This window comes from Pinus tabuliformis, chromosome 3_1 (assembly GCF_031772625.1).
Source record: "Pinus tabuliformis cultivar Carrire ecotype Pingquan chromosome 3_1, CPIR1, whole genome shotgun sequence".
In the NCBI taxonomy this organism is placed as follows: Eukaryota; Viridiplantae; Streptophyta; class Pinopsida; order Pinales; family Pinaceae; genus Pinus; species Pinus tabuliformis.
In genome coordinates this window covers 683,485,215-683,505,274 of record NC_142301.1, presented here as the reverse complement: position 1 = coordinate 683,505,274, position 20,060 = coordinate 683,485,215, and the positions used below count along the sequence as shown (strand labels likewise).

Sequence of the window (20,060 nt, the reverse complement as noted above, 5' to 3'; positions counted from 1 at the left end):
AAAATAACTACATGGCATTTTATTTAGTTGAAAAAATGTGTGCAAAAGGAAATTGTAAAATCACAAAACCAGTTCATTTCCAGTTTTGATATCTGATGGTTGCACTGGAGAAACACCTGATGCGCGGAGGCGAAAAATTCAACTCCAGCACATGGAGGGAGCAAATTTGAAATTCAGATGAGTGTGGGCAGAGTACCAAAATGAAATGGAAATCATATTGAGGAATAAGAAATGTGGTATTAATGTATCCTGCTAATATGGTGCGAAAACAACATGGATTGTTGAACATGACACGACATGGTTGATTATGCTTGATGCATCATGTATGTTGGATGTCATTTGTTATGACAAAACATGACAGACAATGCCACTAATTCTTAACAAAACACAAACGGAGGTCGATAAACATTGGAGGCGAACATTGTCAGAGATTGGAAGGGTAGTAGGAGGACAGACTGGTGGGAATGTCCAGGGGTGTATTAAAGATTGGCCAGCATGCTGGTTATTTCTTGCGCTCTTACATGGCCATGCACCAAATCATAACTAAATTCCAATGCAGGATAATATATTTCATAGTTGGACAAGTCGTGTTTTAGGTTGGATAGTAGCATGGTTTAATATAAAGTCAATTCATAGAGTTAATGAACATAATGTGCCTCCAAAAATTTGGTCGACTTCGAGTCATTTTTTCAGCAAAGGCAAAACTGATATGCGTCAACATCCAATAACGCACTACTGAACATGCTTGGAATATTGTGTTAATACAATACTAAAGACTATGAGCCCGTTGTGAGCCAACTGTAGTTATGAAGTCTTTTATAAATAATAAAATTATAAATATTATTTAAACTCTATTAAAAAAAATCAAATCTATATATATATAACATAGTTTTTGGAAAAATATTATAAAAACTTTATAACTTCTTTAATTTTAATGGAAAACCAAAAAAAATTGACCAAAATCTATTTGCAATATAATATATAAATATACAAATTATATTTATATAAAAAAATATTTTCAAACATATCATAAAAAAATAAAATTAAAATTAAAACTTATATTAATATAAAAATGCATTTTCAAACATATTATAAAAATAATGGAAAACCAAAAAAAATTGACCAAAATCTATTTGCAATATAATATATAAATATACAAATTATATTTATATAAAAAAATATTTTCAAACATATCATAAAAAATAAAATTAAAATTAAAACTTATATTAATATAAAAATGCATTTTCAAACATATTATAAAAATAAAAAAATTAAAACGTATATTAATATTAAAAAAAAATATTTTCAAACATGTTATAAAAAAATTGAAAATATATCTCTATTTAGAAATAATATATTACGTTTTATATATCAAATATTTTATCCTAAATATGATTAATGAAAGGAAGCAATCATGATGTATGGTGTAAAGCAAAAGAGCTAATAAAATAGGAAATGATTACTCTTTGTTTTTTAAATTTTCAATTTTCAATTAAAATTTATTAATATATTATTAATTTCGTTAATATTTTATTATAATAAAATTATAATTATAATTTAAGATAATAATATTTTATTAAAAGATTATATATTTTTTAAAAATATGTAAATTTAATAAAAAAAAATCTCCTATGTAATATTTTATGTATGTGTTTTATAACGAGGTTTTTATTGGCGGCAATAGCATACAACGTGGATTCATATGGGGATATATATTGAGGAAAAAAGAGCATAATATATTGGGAGATAACAAAAGGTTTTAACATTGGAGCTCAAAGTTAATGAAAAAATATAAAGGGTTATAAAAAATGTTAATGGAAAAATGGATACCTACGATATCTAATGGAAGTAGGGGTTTTTTAAATTGGGAAGATGTATTGGGTTCATATTGATTGGGGGTTAAATAATGTGATTTTTTTGGACATTTTCCGATATGTAGTCAAATTAAGAGTATTGTTCAAGGAAAGCCCACTATAGGCCAAAGGATCATTGGGTGAAGGTCCCGTGGGTTTCATACGTCCAAGCATATGCCCCATGTGTAAGAAGGGGTTAGAGGATGTTTCCTGCCTATTGTTGAGATGCTCGTTTGCGGTGACAATATGGGAAGGGGTTTTGGATGCTTTACACATTGCAGCGTAATGGAAGTTTCAATCACTCAAGGTTTGCTTATCTACATTGTTTTTGTCCCAAAATAAACACAAATCCCTCCCTTTTTACATGTTTTGGTCCATTTAGCAATGTAAGAATTTTCTCCTATTTGAACAGAAATAAGTTATTGCTAGAGATCATAAGTCAGTGGCATATTACTCAGAAATAGGGCCGACAAAGAAGAGTTTTAAAAAAAGAAAGATCAGGAATAAGGACATTTGGGAAGATCTCTCGATAGGTTTTATTATGGTGCCTGTCAGCAAAGGAATCGCGGATGCAGATCTTTTATTGTGCTAGAGCCAGGGATATATTATCACTTCTGAAGGGAGGGTGGCAGAGACACAAATAGCAGGTAGAAATTATAGCATTGTGGGGGTTCCTGATCTTCCAAAGATAGTTGGGATTAGAGACTCTTCATGTTCACAGAGATGCAAAGGGAATTATTTACTAGATAATGGATTATTTACAAACTATTCCTATTCTATCAAATTGGATATGACATATCTACAACCTGGTGAGTTCTTTCCAGCTTATTTATTTTGGGCATATACACATGGAACATAACCAGATTGTTGATCTTCTCTCCAAGAGAGGCATCACTAAGGATTCTAAGAAATTTTATTTTGCAACTTTTGTGCAGGACTACCTAATAAATGTCAGAAGCATCAACTTCTCATAATATGCAATTTAGTTTTATGCTTATGTCATAAAGGACATTTTTTTGTAGTTTATTTGCTTGAATCATATGGGACAATTTCATACTTTTCAGATACTAAGTGATACCCTAAGACCTATGCTTTAATATAGGTGGAATTTCTCTATATCTATAAAGGATTTTACACTATGAAATGCAGGGGAAAGATGAACCAATATAGAATAATATAGAAACTATTAGGAGGTGAATTTATGTTATTATGAGATGAAATATGGATACAATTATCAACATGTAAGAGAATAGGATGAGAATGACCTCATATTTTTGTACTCTGTTTTTCATATAATGAAAAGAAGGTGTATTTTTTTTAAGTGAAGCGACAAAAAAAAAAAAAAAAGTTTCTTTGTGTTTTGAAAATTTCCATACATATATATACAAAGATATATATAAAGTATAAAGTAAAATGGTTAATAAAATATAAACTAATATTTAGTGTTTTGAAAATTTTCATATATATATATAAGTGTAAAGTGAAGTGGCTAATAAATATAAAATGATTTTTTGCATTTTAAATATTTCTAAAAATAAATTTGGTAAAAAAAATTGATAAAAACTTCACTAGTTAAGCAACACCCCTTTCTCTATAGCTACCGATACCATCCCTTGACATATTGAGTATATGTGACACTCTCCCAAGCTCTTTGCAGAGATAAAAAGTTGCCCCCTACATATAGTATTGAGTAGATGTGACACTCTCATAGGCTCCTTAGAGAGATAAAAAGTGGCATGGAAATATTAGAGAAAACATTCTAAATCTGGTCAACTAGAAAATGATGCTAACAAACCTAGAGCATAGACACAAAACCAAATAATTAAAATACTAAAAAATAGAGCCCTCAATACAAGCCTGAAATAATGTAGACTCACCCAAGAACCCAACACCACGGCTTGAAATAATGTAGACTCACCCAAGAACCCAACACCACACCAGAGAAGAAAAACCATAAAACCAAAATTTCAACTCACTATCATATAAATAACTAAACATATTTTAATTTAGAAAAAAAAAAAAAAAAATCTTCAATTTTAAAATTTACATCAAAAAATTTAACTTCAGACTTTATAAAAAATAAAATTAAAAGTAATAATCATCTCAGTACCATGAAAAAAAAATTAAAAAAATAAGAGTAATAATCAACTGACTATTATGCAAATTACTTAGTAAAAGTTTTAATTATATAATATTGATTTCAATTTTAAAATTTTAATTCAAATTTTATTAAAAAGAATTAAGAGTAATAATTAAATTTTATGAGAAAGAATCCAGATTAACCACATTCCCAATAATATAAGATCAATAAGATCCCATTATTATATGACAGTTTTTCTATTCGATTTTTATATTTAATATTAAAACTGTCCCCGACCTAAACGCAGTCTATCCACATAAAATTAATAAAAGCTATTACCGAAATCCATGATAATTTAATAACTAAAAAACCAAGGTAGCGTGATTAACCAGCCGGTTCTACCTTTTTCTGTTAAACGTGCTTCAAGTTCTGGATCCAGAACATTTGGTTCGTCTAGCATCATCACCAGGTTAAAAATTATGCTTATTTATAATATTATAAATTATTATTATAATTTAAAAAGTTAATATGGAATGTAATTAAATTAAATATTTGATAATAAAAATCATGTAATTTACTATTAAAATTGGTAAATTTTTAATTAATATTATTCATTTAATCATTCATATAATATATATATATATATATATATATATATATATATATATAATGATATGTTTTTAAAAAATATCCAAAAAAATAAGGAATCAGTTATACCGGTCACAGTTTATGTTATGTTGTCTCTTTCTAGACCCTCAATGAAAATGACAACCTAAAGTTCCTAGCTGCTTTAGACAGGCAAATGTTTTGAGATTCAGAGATTTTGAAAGAGATTTCTCACTGAGTTCTTGACCCTGGTTACACCAAGTAAAGAAAGAAAGAATTTCTCAATTCCATAACTTTACATTGGTAGATAAGGATTTTGAATGATAAGATCATAAAAGACAAACAAGAGAGATACAATATATTTACTTCTGTGGAAGACATTAAACCAAACCAAATACCTGTCCTGGTTACTTCTTACTTTAAGTGGCTGGAATGCCAGGTAACAATTCTTTGTATTACAATTAGGCTTGTTTTACTAAATTATGTTGGTGGTTAAACATCTTTTGAGACAAATTATACCACCTATAGATTAAGAATGATTAAATGATATACTATATTTTCGTTATATACTATATACAAAAACCGACTTTCTTATGCAATTTGAAGCTATAATCAGATATGAAGAGTAAACTCACACTAACTGATATATACCTTATAAGTATTATATGAACTGTGGAATAATGATGGATAGCTTAACACAGACTTTATTTCATGGATTTGTAAATATTTATTGACAATTTTCTTAAAATTATCTAAATTTTGGAATACATGTCATTGTTCCATGACAGAGATTCATCAAGTTGAATCACAAAAATAGAACTATAAGTGTACAATAATTACTTTTGACTCTACCATATTCGGCTCTAAGTTGAAGTCGATTGCGGATTCTTAAAATATTTTGAAGTCCAGTAGACATGAGCTAGATCAATTATTTAGCCTAATTCATATCCATCTAATCCTCAAATATTTAATAAATCCACAATCAACCAAAGAAAAAAATACTCATTATCTAGTTCTATATAGATCCGAACAGTCGGGCTAGAATTTGATGTTATGTGGAATGTTGTTTTTGTGTTTTTACTTTGCCGTTGATTTTTTTAAACTTTGCAAGGTCCTGAAATTGTATATTTGATTTACAAGCATTTGAGTTATTATTCAAAATATCGTGATTTACAAGCATTTGAGTTATTATTCAAAATATCGTGCCTGAATGATTCGTAAATGAGTTCACAGATTCATTTCTTGGTAGCAGCATTGTCGAATGAAAGAATCAGAAATGCATAATTCATTCATGCATAATGACATATGCCCATAGCATTCGTAAATAAGTTCACAGATTCATTTCTTGGTAGCAGCATTGTCGAATGAAAGAATCAGAAATGCATAATTCATTCCTGCATAATGACATATGCCCATAGCACTAAGAATGACTGCTATAATGAATGACTTTTGTAAATAATTTTTATGAAAAGTTTCCACACGAAAATTTCAACAGATTTAGAATGCAATACTTGGGTTTTTCAGTGCAAGATTTTTTTTTTTTTTCCGTTTTTATCTGCAGAAGTTTATTAGAATTACAAATCTGAAATATTAAATCTGCATGTAAAAGGGAATTTTATATATATATAATTTTATCAAAAATTATTAATTTAAGAAGAGAAATAGAATTATTTTATATAAAAAAAAAAAAAAAAATTAGTTTATCTAAATAGTGATAAAGTTTTTGTTAAGATATTTTATAGTATAAAAATTATATTTTAGAAATTTAAATTTTTAGTTCCAAGTTCTATGTGCATATCAATGAACTTAAAACTCATATAATCTAACAAAAACAAATAATTCCATATTAAAAATTAGTGTAGCACAAATCAAATATTATGTTAAAAACTAGTGTAACCTAAACCAAATATAATATCCAACTAATTTTTAATTACTTAAATATTACTCATGGAGCATATTAAGCCTGCCACTCATTTAGCCCCACAAGGGTAAGCGAGTTGGTAATCACAATGTGGTGAAGTTCATTAGAAAAGTAGGCTCTGTACTGAAAGTCACAAGTTCAAATGGCACCCATGAAACTGCCCCAATTGCCAATTCCACTATAAAAAATAAAAATAAAAATTTACCACTCATTTTAAAACTTCCATAATCATAATCAATTGAAAAAGGGAAAAAACTCAAATGAATAAATTAGAAAACAGTGACTTCTAATTAGAAAGTAAATTCCTAAAATGTATTTTGTCCATCTGTTAATTCGGACGTTCATGAAATAAACGTAACTGTAATGTAATGTTCGAGAAGGAGAATAAGAGAGATCTTGTCAAGTCACTCGGCTTGACGTTGGGGAGCAGCGACTGACGATGTGGAATACGATGTGGAATATAATATAATGTAGTGGAGCAGTAAGAGGTCGATGGAGTGTATATATTAGCAATTGTCTCAAAAGGTACAAAGAGAGGTCGATAGGATTATTAAATTGGAATTGTTGAATTTTTCTAAAAGAGTTAATTGGTTTGTGGAAAACTTTGTTTTCTTGGATTGAATCATTGTGCAATTAATTTTCAAGAGCACATTGAATGCCTTATTTCATTTTAGAGTAAGTTAATTACCTAAAATCAAGAGATCAAGTTAATAGAAAGATGCAACAGTGGAAAATGAAAAAATAGACGATGTATCTGATTCAATAGGGACACCTTCGGTGTAATTAAAAGACAAAGCACTTATTGACTTTAATATAAAATCTAAATCTAATTTTTAACTGCTAATTCATTTCAGGGTATATTGACATTGGAAGAGCCACTGCCTTCTAGTCATTATATCCAAAAACTCAGGTTAATGGATACTGCAAAAATGTTGCTGTTACCAAACTGTTGCCAGTGAGGATGGAACCTGAAACCTGTGATTGGCAAATTCGCCAAAAGATCACGAATTGACTGGAAGTCAGGCAAAATCTCCACATTTCCATTAGGTCACAATCAAATATGAATGCTAAATTAACAATTGTTGCTGTTACCAAACTGATGCCAGTGAGGATAGAGCCTGAAACCTGTGATTGGCAAATTCGCCAAAAGACCACGAATTGACTGGAAGTCTGGCAAAATCTCCACATTGGCCTTAGGCCACAAGTTAATTTGAATGTCAAATTTATGTACAGATTTTTGTCAAGGCGTAGAATTTGACTTTGTTAAATCTTATCTCATCATAACTCAGCGATGAATGTAAAGCAACTCCAAAAAGAGAACAGATGGGAAGGAGTCTGCAGGGCCAGAAGGTCCACCAGTGTATCCTAGTGAAATGGTAAAACCTATGGATTAAATAAAAGATGCAGGGTCTTATATTTTCTCCCGTCAATTGCACGATCAGGAAAATGATTTCGATGAAAAGAGTACTAAAATTCCAGAGATAAAATATTGGGAAGCCTCAAATTTATGTTATTATCTAGGCATGGCTAAGGCATGTAGCATGAAGGATTGGGGAAATATGCATTGCAGCAGGTCAGCCAAAGAAAAAATTAAGGGTTTATGTTCCATATTTCAATGGAAAATCTCAAACTAAAAAATAGGAAATGAAGGGATGAGAATGACAAGCATACCACTGCGGTGAAGAAAGCCTGGGAAGTGGAGTCGTAAAGAACGAAGGCAAACTTTCCAGAGAGATCTCTGACGACCTGATCTGCAGGGTAGGGGCCCCGATCTCTGAGAGTCCGATACGCTTCTATGACAATGTCCACTTCATTTGCAGTTTTGTTCAGACCATATCGTTGCCTCAACATCGCTACGTTGTCCAAGATGCCCTCGAATATGCAGAATATGTCATCTACAACTCCCAAAGATCTGCGAAATTCAAGAATCACCAACTATAAGAAGATATTTACAAAAGAAGAGATTAAAGAAAGGAAGTGAGAAGAGAAAAGATGCCTGGGTGTCAAGAGAGGCTGGCGCGAGTGAGTGTAGGCCATGGCACCGACACCCCCAAGGTTAATGCAGACGGTTCCAGAATTAGCAGAGACGAAAGATTGAACCAGATTGATGCCATTTTTCCTCTGGTCAACCTCAACATGGGGACTCGTCAATTCCTCAGGGCCTTGTGCCACAGATCTCTTCAATACTGTCAGCATTTTAGTCAGAAACAAATACAGAGATGATAAGACACAGAACAACACTGTGCTTGTTTCTAGCGGAGACGACGGGGATTCAGTTGAACAGAAACATACCATGGAGCCAATTGCCAATTTAGAGAATTGAAGACCATGTCCAAAGATCCATGTAGATATCTTTGAACACGCTCGCTTGAGAAGAACTCATCTTGCTCAGAAACCTGTTGGGTATTTTTAAATGGAGAAATACCAAAACCAACAAAACAAAATTCACCACAGAGACAATACTCTGTTTCCTCTGTCCAGGATCTTTTGACAAGAACCTCTTAAAATCAAAATGACTCAGAAGACACCATTACACAGTCACAAAGCATTTCTATTAATTAAAAACAAACTGAAACTCTGTTACATATTTCTTCCTCTGTTCAAAGAGGGAATTACAAAAACAACTCTGCTGCTCTAACAGATTTTCCACTGCTGTGGATTTTACAAAAACAGCTCTCTGTTCTTCAATGGCAGAAATCAAAACATTACAATTCCATTTCTATAACGCACTGCTGTGCAATTACAAAATGAAAAACACACACTCTCGTGCGTAGCCACTCCACTCACTACAAAAAAAAAACTTATGACATCGTGCGCATACACCATATATCAAAAAAAACTAACTTCTCACTACAGCATGTAGCCATATTTTTTAACATATGACAACGTATACAAAAAAAACATATAAAAAAAATATCGTATGTCATATGGGACAATGCCCATAACCAAAATTAAAGCATGCCCATATCTATATTAAAAGCCTTCACCATAATATTTAAAGGCCGCCACCAAAAACACTACGACAAACATTAAAATCATAAATTCCTCCTACGGCGGTCAACGCAAACGAAACTTCCACTTCACTCAAAATCTGACTTGTCGTGGGCCCGTGCACCTTCCGGAGATCGACGGCGGAGATCGCGCGTCCAAAATACTTGGCTGATCCAACGAGGTTCGCACACCAACCTCCAGCAAAACAAACGGACTTTAGCGTCCGGGGAAAGCAGTTTTCGGTCGCTCGTACATGGGACGCGTGGCGGCAAGTGACTGTGTTCGGAGCCCCTCCTGTTCGTACAGTGTTTGGAGAATGGCGGTGAGGGGAGACCGGGTGGTTTTCCAAAAACCACCGCGCACTGTAAAATTACAAATTTAACACTCCCCTTTAATTTTAACAGCCGCGCGTTCAGTCATTCCCAAACACTTTCTCAAAAATTCGAAACTCTTCTGAACCAGTGGCTTTGTCAAGATGTCCGCAACCTGTTCTTGGGTCCTGCAATGTTCTAGGACAATTTCTCCATTGTTCACTAACTCTCTGATGTAGTGAAACCTTGTGTCGATGTGTTTCGTTCTCTTATGAAACACTGAATTCTTTGACAAGGCAATAGCTGAGCTATTGTCACAAAAGACCACTGTTGCTTTTGCCTGCTCTTGGCCTAAGCTTCTCAACATCCTTCTCATCCAAACTGCCTGACATGCTGCTGCTGTAGCTGCCACATATTCTGCCTCTGCTGTAGATAACGCTACAATGGATTGCTTCTTAGAAGCCCATGAAATGGCTCCTGAACCCATGTTAAAAACATAACCGGAAGTGCTCTTCCGATCATCTACACTTCCAGCCCAATCGCTATCAGTGTATCCAACCAAATCTGAATGTTCTGAGGCATGATATAAAATTCCAAACATTTTAGTGCCTTTGACATACCTCAAAATTCTCTTTGCTGCCTGCCAATGTGCCTCCTTTGGCCTCTCCATGAACCTGGAAATCAAACTAACAGCATACATAATATCAGGCCTAGTTGCTGTTAAATACATAAGGCTGCCCACAATGCTTTTGTACAGGCTAGGATCAAAATCCTTGCTGCTGTCCTCTCTGCTGAGTTTTAATCCCATCACTGTGGGAGTGATGGCTGCCTTGCATTCTTGCATCTTAAATCTGCCCAAAACTTGATTTACATATCTTGCTTGAGATATAAAAATTCCTTTTTCATTTTGATCTACTTCTATGCCTAAGAAGTATCTCAAGAAACCCATGTCAGTCATTTCAAATTCATTCTTCATGACTGATTTAAAATTCTCAATAAGATAAATATCATTTCCAGTGATAATAACATCATCTACATACAAGACAACAATTAAAATTTTACCATCCTTTTCCTTGATGTAGACTGTGGGTTCTCCTTCACATTTGTCAAATTCATTATCCAAGAGATATGAATCTATCCGGCTGTACCATGCTCTAGGCGCTTGCTTCAGCCCATAAAGAGCTTTCTTCAATTTGCACACTTTGTGCTCTTCTCCTTTCTTCTCATATCCGAGAGGCTGTTCCACATAGACCTCTTCCATTAACACTCCATTTAGGAATGCTGATTTCACATCCATTTGGTAGACTTTCCATTTGTTTTGAGCTGCTATGGACAACACTGCTCTCACGGTTTCCATTCTTTCAACCGGGGCGAAAGTCTCCTCATAATCTCTCCCATACTGCTGCTTGTATCCTTTGACAACCAGCCTTTCTTTATGCCTTTCAATCTTGCCTTCAGCATTGCTCTTGGTCTTGTAGACCCATTTCACACCAATGACTTCTTTGCCTTTCGGTAGCTCAACCAAATCCCATGTTTTGTTTCTCTCTATGGCATTCATCTCTTCATCTATAGCTTCTATCCATTTCCTATCTTTAATAGCTTCTTCAAAATGGATAGGATCATCAACATGACAAAACAAGGCAAATAAGGAATTCATTCCTTCTTCATAAATCTCACTTAAATTTCTAAACTTCTTACCTCGTTCACTTGGTGTGCAAGTGCTTGAAGATGCACTTGAATTTCCTCCTTGTGGTGTGCTTGGAGAAGCACTCTCATTGATCCTCAATGGTGTACCTTGCTGTTCTTGTGTTGGTGCTGCTATTTGGGGATTCATTTCAGCCACCTCCTCATCATCTTCATCATGAGACAAACAGTTTTTAACATTCACTGTTTTCTCTATGCTTCCATCCCAAGCTTCCTCTTCAATGAATTGAACATCCCTGCTAACAAAGAACTTCTTGGTAGATGGAATGTACAGCCTGTAGGCTTTGGATTCATCACTGTATCCAATGAAGATGCATTTCTCCCCTTTGCTGTCCAACTTTCTCCTTAGTTTATCTGGAATGTGTGCATAGGCCACACACCCAAAAACTCTCATGTGGGTGACTACTTGCTTTCTCCCACTCCATGCCTCTTCTGGCACTTTGTTCATGACTACCTTTGTAGGACACCTGTTCAAAATATACACTGCACAATGTACAGCTTCAGCCCAATACTCATTTGGCAAATGCTTTGCCTTCAACATGCTCCTTGCCATCTCCATGATGGTTCTGTTCTTCCTTTCAGCAACTCCATTTTGCTGTGGGGTGTACCGAGTTGTGTACTGTTTATGTATTCCATTTTCTCTACAAAACTTTAGGAATTCATTTGAGATATACTCACCTCCTCTATCAGTTCTCAATACTTTTATGTGCAGCCCGCTTTGGTTCTCCACAAGTGCTTTGAAGTTTTGGAATTTCTCAAAGACTTCACTTTTGTTCTTGAGGAAATATATCCAAGTCTTTCTTGTAAAATCATCAATGAATGTCAAGAAATATAGGCTGCCAGCTAATGATGGAGCTTGCATTGGTCCACACAAATCTGAGTGGATAATCTCTAAGGGTGCCTTTGCCCTTATACTTTTCCCTGATGGAAAACTCTCTCTATGTTGTTTGCCCAATATACAACCTTCACAAAGGTTGTCCGGCTTCTCTATCAATGGTAATCCTCTTACCATTCCTTTTCTGCTCAATAAGTTTAGACCTCCAAAATTTAGATGCTGAATCTCAAGTGCCATAACCAGTTCTCATCCTTTGGCACGCTTTGGAAGGCCTCTTGGGTGACTGCTGCCATTTCCTTCTTGTTCTTCAAGTCTGCTCTTATTCTAAGAGGGAACATTCTGTTCCTTGTCATCTTCACTTCAGCAATGCATCTTTTGCTGGGTGGTATGTCCATGATGGTGCACACATCATTTACAAAGTAAACATTGTAACCCTTTTGGATAAGCTGTCCAACACTCAATAGGTTACATCTCATTCCGGGGACATAGTATACATCTGCTATGGTTTTCCTTTCTCCTTGTTTTGTAAATATTTTTACCTCCCCTTTTCCCATAACAGACACTTTACAATCAGTACCTAGTGTGACCTCTGATTTCAAATTCTGATTTAAGGTTGAAAAGAGGGCTATATTCCCTGTCATATGGTTGCTGCAACCTGAGTCTAAAAACCATATGTCCTCACTATGTGTTTCAGCCATGTTACAAGCTAACAGGACATTTTCTTGACTGCTGTTTTCTCTTGTAACATTTGCATTTTGTCTGTTGTTCATATCATGCTGTTTCTTTCTACAATCACTAGCATAATGTCCATACTTTTTGCAATAATAGCATTGAACATTAGATTTATCATACCTTTGTCCTTGAGCATGATACTGATCTCTTTGTTGGCTGCTGCCTTGACCTTGGTTCTGATTTGGATTGCTGCCTCTTCCTTGTGCATTCGCTGGGCTATTCCTTCCACCTCTGTTCTGGCTTCTGCCTCTTCCTCTTCGGTTTCCTCTGCCTTGACCTCTTCCTCTTCCAAAGGACATCTGGGTCTTGAAGGCTTGCTCAAGGGATGAGTTTTCATTCCTACTCAACCTCTGCTCATGAGTTATCAGTGATGCATGTAGCTCATCAACTGAATACTTTGAAAGATCCTTTGTCTCTTCAATGGTGGTGACTATGGCATCAAACCTTAAGGGTAAGACCCTCAATATTTTCTCCACTATTCTTCTATCTTCAATTGTTTCTCCATGAGTTCTCATTTATGTGATTACACCAATCACATGAGTGAAGAATGAGTCAATGTTATCTGACTCCTTCATGTTCAAGTTTTCAAAATCCTTTCTCAGCATTTGCAATTTTGCTGTCTTTACTCTCTCCATGCCTTGATAGGCTGTCTTGAGAGTTTGCCATGCTTCATGTGATGTTGTAGCTGCTGCTATCCTTGGGAATATACTCTGGTCCACTGCTTGATACAACAAGACAATGGCCTTTGCATCCTTCTTCCTATTGAGCTTCAGCTGATCCTTCTCTCCCTGAGTTAATGCATTGAACTCAGTTTCATCTGCTGGTTCCTCAAACCCATATTCTACTAGTTCCCATATATCCTGAGCGATGAACAAAGATCTCATGGTTATAGACCAGTAGTCATAGTTCTTCCCATTAAAGTGTGGGAGCTGGGTGTTGAACATACCCATGCTTGTGCTTGCCATTCCTTGCATCTTAAACTATGGTTTTAAATCCTTGACTGTGATTTTTTTTAAAAAAACTGACTGTCTTCTGCAATAACAAGAGAAATGCTTTTGGGGAATACCTGAATCCTTCGCTGTCTGAGTCTTCTAACTGCCTGAGAGGTTTTGCTGCAGCAACAACCTTCTCCCTTCAGCTTCTTTGTCTCCTACAAAGAGCCTAAGCCTGCTCTGATACCACTGTTGGGTATTTTTAAATGGAGAAATACCAAAACCAACAAAACAAAATTCACCACAGAGACAATACTCTGTTTCCTCTGTCCAGGATCTTTTGACAAGAACCTCTTAAAATCAAAATGACTCAGAAGACACCATTACACAGTCACAAAGCATTTCTATTAATTAAAAACAAACTGAAACTCTGTTACATATTTCTTCCTCTGTTCAAAGAGGGAATTACAAAAACAACTCTGCTGCTCTAACAGATTTTCCACTGCTGTGGATTTTACAAAAACAGCTCTCTGTTCTTCAATGGCAGAAATCAAAACATTACAATTCCATTTCTATAACGCACTGCTGTGCAATTACAAAATGAAAAACACACACTCTCGTGCGTAGCCACTCCACTCACTACAAAAAAAAAACTTATGACATCGTGCGCATACACCATATATCAAAAAAAACTAACTTCTCACTACAGCACGTAGCCATATTTTTTAACATATGACAACGTATACAAAAAAAACATATAAAAAAAATATCGTATGTCATATGGGACAATGCCCATAACCAAAATTAAAGCATGCCCATATCTATATTAAAAGCCTTCACCATAATATTTAAAGGCCGCCACCAAAAACACTACGACAAACATTAAAATCATAAATTCCTCCTACGGCGGTCAACGCAAACGAAACTTCCACTTCACTCAAAATCTGACTTGGCGTGGGCCCGTGCACCTTCCGGAGATCGACGGCGGAGATCGCGCGTCCAAAATACTTGGCTGATCCAACGAGGTTCGCACACCAACCTCCAGCAAAACAAACGGACTTTAGCGTCCGGGGAAAGCAGTTTTCGGTCGCTCGTACATGGGACGCGTGGCGGCAAGTGAATGTGTTCGGAGCCCCTCCTATTCGTACAGTGTTTGGAGAATGGCGGTGCGGGGAGACCGGGCGGTTTTCCAAAAACCACCGCGCACTGTAAAATTACAAATTTAACAAAACCCATCTTGAAAATGCAGCCATGCCACGGAAATAAACAGGAAATACAGGCAAGGAACTACTAACCTTTTGCCGAATCGATCTCGGTTGTTACAGAGAACAGACATGCACAAGTATGTAGAAGAATAGAATCAAGTTACTTAAATTAGACGAATCGCATGAATGAATGAAAAAAAATGTGTCTGAAAGTCAATCCTCGCAAGCTATTACTATAATAATTAGAATGTGAACGTGCAGTTAAATAAATAGATCCATACCGAAATCCAGTTGAGAGGAGATTTCTAGGAGTACTTACATGTGAGCGGAGTGGGGATCCGTCTTCAGTGCCCCTTCTGAGGCACCCGTGTTTCTACGGCTGAGTGTGAGGGATCTTCTTTACTACTGCATCATGCAAATGACATTTTAAAACACATGAAAACTAGTTGGCAGAAGATTTATTAAGGGTAAAGCGTTGAACTTCGAATTGTTTTATCCCTCGGCATCGTTAATAGATGTAATGAGCTGTATAGAAGAACTAGGAGGTGAAAAGAAGGCAATTCAATCGATAATGGAAAAAACAGTCAAAGTGCAGACGAAAACATGGAAACAATAACATAAATGGAAAAAGCAGTGTAATTAGGCATAGCCAGATCTCAAAGAAATATCTTTTAGTGTGTTCATTCAAAGGTTCAAATCAACAATTGAAAGTGTCTCACTTGATCTAACCGAGCAGAGAAAAAATGTTGACGATTGTTGATGCATAAAAAAACCTATCGGCCTAATTATAACGTAGTTGACCCATAAGAGGTTGATGGAATATAATATAATCGTAGTTGACCCGCAAGTAGTCGATGGAGTGTATATATATGCCCCAGACCAAAGGCTCATTTCACGAAAACGGGATTGCATTAGGGCTCTGCCGTTTCGGCAATTGGGCGGTCCTTGTCTGATAATGGAATTGAACGAAGCAAAATTCAAAATAAATAAGTTCCCACGATCATTTGAGCATTAGCTGGAGATATGGGAAGGATTGCTGCTTCGCTGTAAGGCTGGTGCAGGCCCATCCCTTAGAGACGTCGTTGTCTCCCAAATATTCTGCTTTATAGGATAAAGAGCAAAGAAACTGTATTAAACAGATGGTGCATCATGTATGAATATTCTATAGTTGTGGCAATTAATTAAACAAAATAATGAGATAGAGACAGTGTATCATATGACATTATTCGCTTGTAGCATTGAAATATGGTAAAGGCTATTGACTGAAACAAGATTGAGATAGTGTGTCATATGACATTATTCGCTTGTAGCATTGAAATATGGTAAAGGCCATCATCCTATCGGTTTTTTTGTTTTTTTCATTTTCATTTTAAATTTCATTCCAATTTTCCTCCACCTCATGTTGATCGCCCTCCCTCCACTGGTTGAATCCACAGGTTTCGTTTCCACTTACCCTATTTGAATTGTTGTCCATCGGTTGATCGCTCTCCCTCCACGCATTTGAATCCACACATTATTGTTTCCACTTACCCTATTCGAATAGTTGTCCATCGTTTAGTTTCAATGGACAGGTTTCAATTCCCGTTTTGATCACAAGTTTGTTCATGTTTCTCTCCTGGCTTATTATGAACATGCACAGATGGGTTCATTGGTATCGCCCCAGGCCCCTTTGTTATTAAGGTATGTCCAATTTATTGATTTGTATTATTAATCATTACAGTTCATGCTCCTGCATCACAACAAATGGCAATATTAATTTTTGCTAGTCATGCTTCTGGGTTACATTGATGGCTAGTCATGTTTCTGTGTCAAATTTGTATTGCTTAAATTGTTTTTTTAATTATAGATATGGATTTGATATTTTGAAAAAATTATTGATATAGAATTTGTGATTTTAATAAATTTACATTCTAAATAAATTTCAAAAAAAATAAAATATAAATTTTTTCAAAAATTTTTATTAAAAGACAAATCATATAAAAATCATAAAATCTATATTTATTACCAATAAAAGAGAAATTTCATTTTAAAATAAATAAAAATAAATTTTAATTTTAAAAAAGTTCTTTTTAAAATATTATAAAAACTTTATAAAATTTTTTAGTTTTAATTGAAACCAATTTTTTTTTTTACCAAAAACCAATTACAATATAACTAACCTAGGTATACTTATAAAAATTATATTTATATAAAAAAATATTATCATATATGTTATTGATATAGAAAATTGAAAATATATCATATATTTCGAGATAATATATTATATTTTAATTTATTTTTTTTTGTAAATATGGAGGGACTACATCTTCATCATCTCTAATATATTATTCTTATTGGCAGGGAATTGAACTTCTGACTTCACATCAAAGAGGAGTTCCTTCACAAAGCACTCGATCACCTTCATATCAAAGAACTCTTATCTTAATTATAAATAATTATATATCAAATATTTATCCTAAATATGATTAATGAATATATAGTATTTTACCCTAAATATAATTAATGAAAGAAAGCAATCATAACTAATAAAATATGAAATGATTTCTTTGCATTTTTTAAATTTTAAAGTAAAATTTAAATTTATTAATATATTATTAATTTCATTCATATTTTAATATAATAGAATTATAATTATAATTTAAGTTAACAATTTTTATTAAAAAATTATATATTTAATAATAAAAAATTAAAATAATGTAAATTTAATAAAATGGCTAATTAAATGAAATGATTTTTTGTGATTTGAAAATTTAGATATATGTACATATTTTAAGTGTAAAGTGAAATGGCTAATAAAATATGAAAGGAATTTTTTGTATTTTGAAAACTTACATATATATTTTAAGTGTAAATTTTAAAGTGAAATGGTTAGTAAAATATATAGTTTTTGTATTTTGAATATATAGATATAGCTATATATATAAACTTTGTTAATTAGATTATATTCCTGCCCAGCCACCTCCTCCCCTATGGCTACCTATACCCTCGCTTTGACATATTGAGTAAATGTTGGCATTCTCATACGCTCCCTACATAGATAGAAAGTGACATGGGGATATAAGAGAAAGAAGACTAAATCGGGCTAACTTAAAAAATGATGATTACAGATTACAATGCATAGATACAAAACCAAATAATTAAAAAAATTGAGGAATAAAGCCCTCACCAGGCCTAAGATAATGTAAACTCACTCAAAAACTCAACACCCCACCAAAACAGATTAACCATATATACAACCAAGACCAGTCAACTAACTATCATGCAAATTAACTAAACAAATTTTAGTTTTAAATTTTATTTAAAAAATTAGTTTAAAGCTTAAAATTTACATCAAAAAATTCACTTTTAAATTAAAAAAAAAAAAGAATAATAATAATCAATTCACCATCATTCAAAAGAATTAAGAATAATAATCAAATCACTATTATACCAATTACCTAACCTAAACATGTTTTAGTTTTAAATTAAAAAGAAAAAAAATATATATGATTGGTTTCAAGTTTAAAATTTACATAAAAACTTTGAACTTGAAAAGTGATAATCGAATTTTATGAGAGACAATGTAGAGTGATAATTGATGTGGGAAATGACACTCCCAGATATAAGTTCAACAAGAAGGCTTGCACGGTAGCTAGTCTCTTCCTTAAGCACATCAAGCAAGTGGTTGAGGACTGCATGGTTGTCAGGTTTAGACACACGTCTTAGCAAGTCGGCAAGCAAGCCCTTGCTCGATTTCTCTCGACCAGCCCACCAAGCGATCTAATTAATCCTAGCTAGGCCAGCCATCTAGCCAGGATTTCCCTTATCCGTCAACTTGGCTTCTTGATCCACACAAATATAGCAAAGTTCTCTCATACAACCAGTAGTGTGTAGTATCATTGGCGGTTTTGATTTATAGAAACATATCAAGTTTGGCGGTTTGATGGGAGACCACCACTAACGGGGGAACTAGCTGGTTACAAAGAGTGGAAGAATAATTCATAACTGAAAATCAATTCAACTGTTGAATACTTAGAAGAAGGGGTGAGGGAACCAGTTCCATGTCTAGTCCCAGAAGCAAATGCACCCAAGCCCACCAACTTCGGTGTTCTCATCTGAGGGTGGTAAATTTGAAAGTGGGGCATTTGGCGGTAGCGAGGCCAACCATAGAGGCTAGCTACGCTGGACAAAGCCAGTAAGCTAGTAGAGAAGCCAGAGAAGTGACACTCCTGGAAACCAAGAAGATAGAAACACGCAAGCCAGTAAAAGAAATCTATCTAGACACTATGGGCTGAGGAAGGGTTACTATGTCTATCTTCGTAGGCGAAGGTAGGTTTGGTAGGGGAAGGTGGGGAACATCTTATGCTCTCTCTCGTCATCTTGTTCCTAATTTTGATTGTTCAGAAGGTCGAGGCCCCTTCAATAAATAAGTAATTGAGCCAAGCACCAATATTTATGTATGTGAAGGATCTATCAAGCAAGGGTCAGGGGTGTGATGCCAACCTCGGGTTGTCAGGTTTAGACACGCATCCTAGCAAGTCAGGAAGCAAGCCCTTGCTCGGTTTCTTTCGACCAACCCACCAAGCGATCTAATTAATCCCAACTAGGCCAGCCAGCTAGCCAGCAAGCTAAAGAAGCCAAGTTGTTCCGAACCAAGCTAGCCTGGTTTTTGGCCCCACCACAAGAGACAAGCCAAGCGCTACAGATATGTGGTTGAACATAACGTATCATAATGCACGATCGTGGCTGAAGAGCAGGACAACAGTGACAGGTACCATTCTATGTTAATCTTACGTGTTGGATAGCTGAGCAAAAAAGCTTAAAATTTTGGTTAGTACTTGCAGTAGCAGCAAGCATGAGCTGAGGTTCTCTCGATTGTAAATGAGACTATCTATCGGCGACCTCTTGTCT

The 20,060-nt window shown here is 34.5% G+C and overlaps 1 protein-coding gene across 1 annotated transcript; it reads right to left on the bottom strand.

Annotated features, from left to right (window-relative positions):
* Positions 1–7,806: 7,806 nt before the first annotated feature.
* On the bottom strand, positions 7,807–8,759 carry LOC149188958 (stem-specific protein TSJT1-like). The gene is made up of 2 exons (XM_089413131.1): positions 8,457–8,759; positions 7,807–8,372 (listed from the first exon to the last, which is right to left on the bottom strand). The coding sequence occupies exons 1-2, from the start codon at positions 8,753–8,755 to the stop codon at positions 8,051–8,053; spliced, it is 621 nt and encodes a 206-aa protein (XP_089269257.1). The 5' UTR covers positions 8,756–8,759; the 3' UTR covers positions 7,807–8,050.
* Between the last annotated feature and the right edge of the window lie 11,301 nt (positions 8,760–20,060).

What these genes read in the sequence shown, in the direction of transcription:
- LOC149188958 (XM_089413131.1), bottom strand. Translation starts at nt 8,755, where the DNA reads ATGGTATGTTTCTGTTCAACTGAATCCCCGTCGTCTCCGCTAGAAACA. An exon ending in CAGCCTCTCTTGACACCCAG is followed by an intron (nt 8,373 to 8,456) that starts GCATCTTTTCTC and finishes TGAATTTCGCAG; the next exon opens with ATCTTTGGGAGTTGTAGATG.